The 9,121-nt window shown below is 56.4% G+C and overlaps 2 protein-coding genes across 2 annotated transcripts in view; both read left to right on the forward strand.

The window, feature by feature from the left end:
- TMEM8B (transmembrane protein 8B) overlaps window positions 1-1,470 on the forward strand; it is a 79,146-nt gene extending 77,676 nt beyond the window's left edge. Inside the window, exon 14 of the transcript XR_010407708.1 lies at window positions 1,034-1,470. The gene's annotated coding sequence lies outside the window, so the exon portion shown is untranslated. The remainder of the gene's footprint in view (window positions 1-1,033) is intronic.
- Window positions 1,471-6,978: 5,508 nt separating this feature from the next.
- Window positions 6,979-7,254, forward strand: SPAAR (small regulatory polypeptide of amino acid response). Its single transcript, XM_045881981.3, has one exon. It carries the CDS (start codon window positions 6,979-6,981, stop codon window positions 7,207-7,209), a length of 231 nt encoding a protein of 76 aa, XP_045737937.1. The 3' UTR covers window positions 7,210-7,254.
- Window positions 7,255-9,121: the final 1,867 nt, after the last annotated feature.

Raw genomic sequence — 9,121 nt, forward strand, 5'->3', positions numbered from 1 at the left:
AACATTCCTCCAGGGGGCAGGGCAATGAGCAGCACCAGGGAAAGGTAGGGAGGGTGGGGGGCCTCACTGTGGAGGGCCCCTGGGCATCTGCGGTCTTGTGGAGTGAGATGGAGAGCTGCGTGTGCAGAGGAGCTTTGAGGACGGCCTGACAAGCCCACAGCAGGAAGGGTTCCCCAGGGAGATAGTGGGTGCCCGGCCCTGAGGCATGTGAGCTGGATGGACAGTGCTTGTTTAGGATGCACAGAGGGGATTCGGGACTAGGAGGGGCAGGGGAGTCTGACTGCTCAGGTCCTGCTTGCTCTGTAAGTTCTTCACCAGGAAGGAATAGCATGTCACTCCTGCTGTGCAGAAGGTGTGGGATGGAGCCAAAAGCCTGCCATTTATGGCCAGTCGAGACTGTTGAACAGGGAACTGGGAGGCTGGGATAGGGTCTGGCCTTTCTGAGCTCAGAGCCTCCTTCCTGCCTCCTGAGCATGGGCTAACACCCAGACCAGGTGGGACCGAGGACCTAGAGACAGGATTCAGCTTCCCTAATGATGAAAATCTGCCCTTGGTACCTCACTGAGCTCCTGAAGCATGGGACAATTCATTCCACAGGGCCTGTCCCTGTCCCGGAGGACTCGGGTGGCAGGACAGGGAGCCAGAGACTCTCAAATGCTGAGGTCTCTCCGGTCCACACTCCACTGCAATAATATTGATGGCAAATGTGTGTCAGGGACTAGTTTAAGTGCTTTATAAATCTTAACTCCTTGAATCCTTAGAAAACCCTATGTATGCGGGAAAGTACTCTTATTGGCCATTTTGCCGATGAGGAAATTGAGGCACAGAGAAGTTAAGTAACTCGTGCACAGTCACAGAGCTAGTGAGTTGTGTTGTTCCAGAATCCACATTCTTACTCGCTAAGTTCTACTGTCTAAGAGTGGAGGGAGCTGAGGCCAGGGAGGGGAAGGGGCTGGCCTGGTCACTTGGCCAGGTGGCAGAGATGGGGGGGCTGGACTTCTTGACCCCAACCTCAGGGCTCTTCCTTCCACAGCCCTGGCTGACAGCGCCTCTGTCCCCACCCAGCCTCCCCATGGACCTCCCCAGAGTTAACAGTCGCCCGGCCTGGCGCTTGGCAGGCAGCTCCCGCCCAGAGAGGCTGCGCCCACATTCCCTGGCTGCTCTCCAGCCCGCAGGAGCTGAGACAACAAGGTCCAGGGACCGTGAGGGCTGAGCAGAGGCGGCCGAAGGGGAGGAAGCAGCAAGGAGGCGCCGAGTGGAAGGACCGTCCAGCTCCCCCCGGATGCTAGGCCTCGTGGGCTTGATCGCGGGCGCTGCTGCTGGCCGCCTGCCTGTGCCGCGGCCGGCAGGACCGCGATGTGGAGAGGAACCGCCCGGCTGCGAGGACAGACCGGGTCCGGTGGGCGCAGCCTTGCTTCTTCCCGCGCCGGGGCCGCCCTCACTGTGTCCATCATCCTGGCCACGTGGCTGGCACGCACCATGCGGGCCGCCGGCACCACCACGCACCCCGAGGCCGCCGCTGACGCCCGTGAATGGCACCCACTGCCTGCCCTTCCGTCGCGGGCACTCGTGGACGCCCGTGCTCCCGTGCAGAGGGGCGCCTCTGGGTGGTAAACGCCGGGTACTGTGCCCGCCCCGCCGGGCTGCTTCCGCACACTACGCCCCGGAGAACCGAGGGGCACCGGGGGTGGCCCTGCGCACACCGAAGGGTGACGCGGTGGGAGCAGGCGAGGCCCTTCGGGGATGGAGCCGCCTTGTGACTTAACTCCCAGCGGACGGCGGCGCACGTGGACGCCCAGACGACGCGCCGCGCTCCTGGAAGTGCTGTCTTCCGATGGCCCGGGGGCTCCTGGGGGGGCCGGCAACGCCCTCGTATCTGGAGAAGGCAGTGCGAGGCTGCAAGGTCCACTCACTTGTGCCTTGATGCAAGAAAATAAAAACCGCTAAGAAGCTTTTGTGAAGAGGCTCTTGATTGTAACTCAGGTGGGAGAGGGAGCAGCCAGGCGTGTGTCCGCACTGCCCTGGGGCCTTCCTCTCGGCCGGGGAGTGAATGCTGGCCCTGGCGCCCTCTGCCTGTGGGCTGGAGGGCACCGTGGCCGGCCCTGAGGTGCTCCGAGGGCAGCAGGGAAGGAACGCTCGGGACGCAGGCTCTGAGGGAGGATTTAGGGTTTGCACGCAGCCCTGCCCAGAGAGGGCTGTCCGTGTACCAGGGGGCTCTGGGCCTCTGTGGGACAGTCCAGGGGCTCAGGGAGAAGGGGGATGAGGCCACACAGGCTGGCCCCCAAGGGCGCTGCCTCCAGCGCTTTTCCCAGCCCATCTCCAGGGCAGACGGGGCTCTGGGACCTGCAGAAGCCCCACTCTGTGGGCTGTGTTGAATTCAGTATTTCCTTGGTAACTGGGTCAGGGTTTCTTATCCAAGCCTTGAGTCTTCAGCTCCCCGTGCTCACGGGTGCCTGTGTATACCAGAGGGGTGGAGAGATTCTTTAAACTGGAGGAGGTGGTGCTGGGTGGCCTTGGGAGAGTGCTTGCCTCCTCGAGATCTGAGTTTCCTCTTCCCTAAAATGTGATAGATAGCGGAGACTCCTTCTAGCCAAAGCCTGGAGACATGTTCCAAATATCCCATGAATAGCTGGCAGAATTCCACAGGGAGGAAGGAAATCTTGTTCTGAGGCCTTTAGCCTGTGCTTGGGTGGGAAGTGGAGGGAGGAGATCCTTGGGGGCCAGGAGAGGTGGTGGTGGTGGTGGGGTGACTCGAGAATAAGCCAGAAAGTCAGAGGCCTGGTGACTCATTGGAACAGAACATCCTGTTTCTTTTCTATTTCCCAGTGGATTCTCCATGAGGCCTGGGGGGTGTGATGGGGAGAGGGAGGCGAATTCACACTGACAACCACATTAGATTTCTGGGCTGGGAAAGTGGGCCATGGGTCAGTATGTATTGCTGATTTTATCTCTGCTGGGTCCTTCAAATCCTCCTCCCATCCCGCATTCCCATGTTTGCCCTAGCTTGTCCCCCCAGCCTGGATTCCTGCCCACCTCCAACCCTGCCCTTTCTGAAGCATCTCTCCGTGGCCTGAGGGATCTGCCGAAATGCCTCATCACCCTAGGGGGAAAGTCTCTGCCTCTCGGTTGGCTATTCAAGGCCCCCGATCTGGTTCCTGCCCCTTGCCCCTTTTCTCCTGTCCATACTGCTTCGTCGTCATTGGCCCCAGAAAACACCTCGTACCTTCCCCTCTCTGGGTCTTTGCTCAAGAAGAATTTGTTGCTCCCTCCTATAGGTTTCCAATTTGTTACAAGATTTATTTTTGTATTTCTGTTGGAACACAATTACATTGTCTCCTTCCCCCGAGATTTATGGCAGGATTCAGGGACCCCTGCCCTCCTAGGTCTGAGAACCTTTGAGGGCTCCCTGCCCCCAGTGCAGAACCAGCCAACACAACAGATGCTCAGGAAAAATTATCGGAACCTCATACTCTCTGGAAAAGTAAATATGATTGGAATAACCCCTACCAGAAATTTGGGGCTTGTGGGACACCAAGTATAGCAGTAGGGCCCCGAGAGGATGAGGCCTCTGAGCTCCTGGGGCCTTGCTGAGGGGGCTCGGGTTCCCATTCCATCCCTGGTGTTGGGGATCTGAGAAGTGGGAAACATTTAACAGATGGATGTGTGTGGCCTGCTGGCTTGGATGTCTCCTCTCCCTCATCTCTCTGTGGAGCCCCATGTCAGACTTGGATGGCCTGCTTCTCCTCAGTGTGGCCTGGAGTCTCTGGGAGACTGCTATTCTCTCTGTTCTAGGATGTCTGCCACCATCTTTGCCTTTCCTAATGTAAAGGAAAGTGTGGGATGTGGTCTTTTTCTGATCAGTTGATGATGGTGGATATGGGAGGACACATACGTATCTAAGTGATAGTTATCTTGGGGAGTCCCATGGCATCTGGGGTCCATGCGCAGGGGCTGTATATCACAGGATGACAATAGTCACAAGAAGAAGAGAAGATACCCAGAAAAATCCCTTAGTACAAACGTCTCTGAGCTGTGGGCAAACAGGTGTGGCTGTCTTGATCTTTTCAACTTGCCTGATCCTGCTGCTGCCACTCGTCACAGGACAGGGCTGCGGGGGGAATGGTCGAGGGCAAGGATCCTGGACTGAACGTGCACCGTGGTGAAGGCATCTGCCTTCGTCCATCTTTATCAGACTTGCTCCTTTTGCCCTGGGCTTGAGATGCTGTGTTGGCCGTTCCATGTGGCAGACTGCCCATGTGACGTGAAACCCCGCGGGGCCCTCAGAGCAGACTGCACCTGTCCTCACAACATAAGCCAGGGCCCTCGCATGGTGCCACGCAGCGTCCATTCAGATACTGAATGCCTGTTGTGAGAACGGACCAGAAGGCCTATTTTACTGATGAATCAAGGAAGGGCCCCCAAATCTCAGAATCAGATAAGGAAACCGATACAAGGCAGAAGATAAGAGGGCTGAGCAGTCGCCCTTTGTTCTAGTTTAAAACTGCTGAAAAGGGGCGCCTGGGTGGCTCAGTCGGTTAAGCGGCTGCCTTCGGCTCAGGTCATGATCTCAGGGTCCTGGGATCGAGCCTCGCGTCGGGCTCCCTGCTCGGCGGGAAGCCTGCTTCTCCCTCTCCCTCTGCCTGCCTCTCTGCCTACTTGTGCTCGCTCTCTATCTCTCTGTCAAATAAATAAATAAAATCTTTAAAAAAAAAAAAAACTGCTGAAAAGCGAACATCTACCATAGGTGGCCTCCAACTCTATGCATCCACAAAGAACAGGCAAACCAGAAGTCAGAGAACAAATAACAGCTTGAAACCCAGTTCTTCTGGTGCCTTCTACCTCCTGAATTGGCTCATCATGTTTCCTTCGCTCTGCTCTGGTTGCCCCGGTTAATACTAGTAATTGGAGGGCGCCTGGGTGGCTCAGTTGGTTAAGCGACTACCTTCGGCTCAGGTCATGATCCTGGAGTCCCGGGATCGAGTCCCGCATCGGGCTCCCTGCTCGGCGGGGAGTCTGCTTCTCCCTCTGACCCTCCCCCTTCTCATGCTCTCTCTCTCTTAAATAAATAAAATCTTTAAAAAAAAAAAATACTAGTAATTGGAGGTGTCCAGCTTACTGCCACGGGCTCAGCTTGCCCGGGGCTGCTCATGCAGAGGAAGAGCCCTGAGCTCATGCTGGAAAAGGGAAGTGTGAGAATTTGACAGGCTTCATGTAGTCCAAATAGTCACTCATTCTGTGCTTAAGCAGCCTCCTAAAACTGGTACTAAAGAAAATTCACTGGGGCCTTGGAGAGCTTGCAAAGGACCCAGGCTGTGTGACGTCAGGCTGGCCCTTTGCCCTCTCTGGGCCTTTGCACTCCGATCAGTAAAACTGCAGAAAGAGGTGATTGCCCTGTACTCCCCATGGTACCCGGGAAGAGCATTGAGCTAGGAGGGAAAGGAGGGAAGCCCCCCCACCCCTTCAGCCATTTGGTGCTCTTGTTATCACTACGACTAATTAGCAGTAGGCTACAGGCAGGTCGTTTAACTTCCGACTGTATGCATTTTGTCTGTAAAATGGAGACAGTATCACTTCCCGGGGTTGCTGGAGCCATTATATGAGATAATGCCTGGCTGTGTCTGGTACCTGGGAGCATTGTTTCTCTCCACTCCATTCCTCATAGTTTGGGTAAAACCTCCTTTCTGGAAGTGGGGTGGTGTCAGGGGGTTAGGTGTGGAAGAGCCGCGACTGAGTGAGAGGATGCAGCCCTTCTGGCGGACTTACTCAGCGGCCTGGCCTGGCTCGGCCTCACCCGGAGCGGCCAAGTGGAGCCCCGACTGCGCAGGGCTGGAACGGCGCGGGTGTGTGTGGGGGTGGGGTAAGTGCAGTCACCAAGGGGGCAGGCAGCTGTGCAGGTCCTGGGCCCACACTCACAATTGGAGGAAGGAATTCAGGAAGTGCTCACAGCTACTCAGACATCTCGGAGCCTTGTCCGAAGCAGGACAAAGGCTGCAGCACCTAGGGATGAGTGGGCCATGGCCTGGCCCGTGGGGTGGCCCCCAGGTCAGGAGGCCATGGCACCGCGTACAGCCAGCGCTGTCACTCGGGGAAGCCCGGGGTAAGTTGTCATAGCACCTGAGCGTGGGTGGCAGGTGTGAGGGCTGGGGGGAGGCCATGCCGAAGAGGGCTTCTCGGGGACGGGAACCACATGGCAAAGGAGCCCCGTCGGAAGTCGCTGAAGGGGTTCAGGTCCTGGCGGGAGCATACCCTGCCCTCTCTAAACAGCACCCTCCCAGCCCTGTGTAGAAAACGAGGCCGAGTGAAAGGGACCGCAGCCCCTGCCGAAGGCCCCATGGCCCTCGTGGTTCCCCTGCAGTGGCCCCAGCCCGACCTTGCCCAGGGCTGGCATTGCCTTCCTGCCCACCTGCGTTCCTGCCCCCTGCCCACGGCCAGGAGCTCAGGAGGCAGCAGATAGGCTGACTCAAGGACTGGCCCAAGGTTCTTCCAGGGGAGGAGCCCAGGCTCATCCTGGATCCCCAGGAGGGGGAGTATTTTGTCTTGTGTCCAAGCAGACAAACTCTCTCGAAATGGGTAGGCGGCACCGGAGGGCCGGGTTGGCAAGGTTCTCTCTGAGCAAAGTCTTCTGCTCCCTCTTCCTCAGCCCCTCCGAGTCCAGGGAGTCTTGAGCTCACATCTTTCAGGACAGCTCTTCTTCCAGAAGCTGCCAGTGGAGTTGACCACGGCTCTTGGGATCCTGGCCAGAGGCTTAGAAAACAGTAACAGAGAGCAGCTGAGGTCTGATGGCGCAATGCGGAGTGCCCACTGGCCTGGTGGGGCCGTGACCCAGGGCCTCAGACCGGCATCTGCTAGGAGCCCACAAGGAGTGTGGCTGGAAGAGCGGGGCGCCTGCTACCCCCCAGAGCCCCCTGTTTTGGGTGGGGAGCTGAGGCTCTAAGACTTGGCCCCGGTTGCTCAGCAGGTCAGCTGCCACGCAGGGCCATGGAAACAGCAGTGATTGGCATGGTGGCCGTGCTGTTCGTGGTCACCGTAGCCATCACCTGCCTCCTCTGCTGCTTCAGCTGTGACTCGAGGACCCAGGATCCTCAGGGGGGCCCTGGCCGCAGCTTCACAGTGGCCACGTTTCGCCAGGAGGCTTCTCTCTTCACGGGGCCGGGTCACCATGCCCAGCCGGCGGCGGCGGGTGCCCGGGACTTCTGGACCTTCATGTGAGGCCTCACAGTCCGCAGGATTTGTTCTGCTGGTGGGTCAGACCCACTCACCCCTCAGTAAGCCTTCCCTGGTGTCCCACTCCTCCAAGTCTGCTTTGGGCGAACTCCCCGTCCCAGCCCAGCTTGCTGTGCCCGCCAGCCTGGGAGATCCGCAGGGCTGGGACCAGGTGGAATTCAGCTCCGAGCCCTGAGAGTTCAGCTGGACCCTGCCCACAGGCTGGGGCCTAGGAGAGGCCTGAAGAGTGAGTGACTGACTGGGCACTGTCAGATGGCACGGAGACCAGCTCTTCTGATTTACCGGGGACTGCAATATCACCGGAGCTGACTGGGAACAGAGGGCTAGTTCACTCAGGTTAGCCCAGCGTGCCCGAACAACTGGTTCTATTGCCACCAGAAGAAACAGCGCCCTCGAGTGGACATTTTTACATTTTTATCTGCCCCTCTGATGGGTTCGGTTCCTTGCAAGGGCACATAGCACAGAATCCAACCCTGAGACCTGTCCTCTACCGGTTGCCTGAAATCAGACCTGCAATTCTGCAACCAAAGGGCTGCTTCCTTGGGAACAAGCCATTTATTTTATAATTGAAAATGTATATCCTTATATAGGTCTCTCAAGAACCAGGGCTGAAAACTACAAAAGGAAACAGAAGAGAAAAAAAAAATAGTCACAGAAAGTACAAGCTGTTTGATTAACGGGAAAGCCAAGAAAGAAGACTTTGAAACATATTTTGAATGAGACTTTATTACTATATTCTTATAGGTCACTTCTGTTCTTAGAGAATGTGAGTGAATTGCGTCACTTGGGAATGATAGAAAAATCATGAACTGAAAGATAATTCCAAATAAGTTAAAATGTTATGTTACATCGAGAGCATGTAACAAAGCTCTTGTTTTTGTCACAAATAAAGAGATGCTCAGTTTTTATTAATAGAAAATCTGATTTTTTTTTCTGTACCAGGAAATAAATCCTGTGCCATATTTATTTCTTTTAATTTTTTAATTTTTTAAAAGATTTTATTTATTTATTTGACAGAGAGAGACACAGTGAGAGAGGGAACACAAGCAGGGGGAGTGGGAGAGGGAGAAGCAGGCTTCCCGCCGAGCAGGGAGCCCGATGCGGGGCTTGATCCCAGGACCCTGGGATCATGACCTGAGCCAAAGGCAGGCGCTTAACGACTGAGCCACCCAGGTGCCCCTCCTGTGCCATATTTAGAATATAGTTTGAAGGGTGCAAACTTCTGGGTCTCCTGGCTCATATGTCTCCATTCAGCCCTGAATGGATGGCTCTCCTAGGACCCGCCTATTGTAGGGGGCAAAACTGACCCTGCCAGGGGTCTGGCCTCTACGGGTACCCAGACAGGCCATCTTGGCCACAGGAAGGACTCTCAGAGAGAGGCTTGCGGCTGCAGAGGTGGAGAGGGGGGAAGGGGCCAGGGAGAGTGTCAGGCTGGCAGAGAGGGATGGAGTAGGGGAGCATGGGGAAGGGAGAGGCACGGCCCAGGGACAGGAGTTCCTGGGAGCTTGTTGTGGTCACTCTGGACCTGAAAGCCCCCAAACAGGGCTTTCCTAGATGCACGTGGAAGGAAACGGTTGCAGGTTGCATTCTCCACAAATGATCACTGAGACAAAGTTTGGGGTGCAAGATGTTTATAGGGGTCAACATCTGTGAGCGGAACGAGGAGAAAGCAGGATTAGATGAAGAGCAAATCAGATTATGATGCAGACCCTTAATACCCACCTCCTACCTTTGCTCAGTCTCTGAGTGCGGCCCACCCCCGTTCCCTGTCCCCCAAGGTCTGACCTCTGGCAAAGCAGCTCTGCAGCTGAGGCTGCCCCTGAAGTCCTTCCTTGAAGGGGTCCTGGGTGGTGCCTTTCTCAGAACTCAGCAGGGACCTGTTCTCAGGGGTGCCCAG

Source organism: Mirounga angustirostris, unplaced genomic scaffold (assembly GCF_029215605.1).
Source record: "Mirounga angustirostris isolate CCGP_5_RB_7025 unplaced genomic scaffold, mMirAng1.0.hap1 SCAF_15, whole genome shotgun sequence".
In the NCBI taxonomy this organism is placed as follows: Eukaryota; Metazoa; Chordata; class Mammalia; order Carnivora; family Phocidae; genus Mirounga; species Mirounga angustirostris.

Bases quoted from the DNA above. Each gene is read 5' to 3' on its own strand.
- SPAAR (XM_045881981.3), top strand. From the start codon at position 6,979: ATGGAAACAGCAGTGATTGGCATGGTGGCCGTGCTGTTCGTGGTCACC.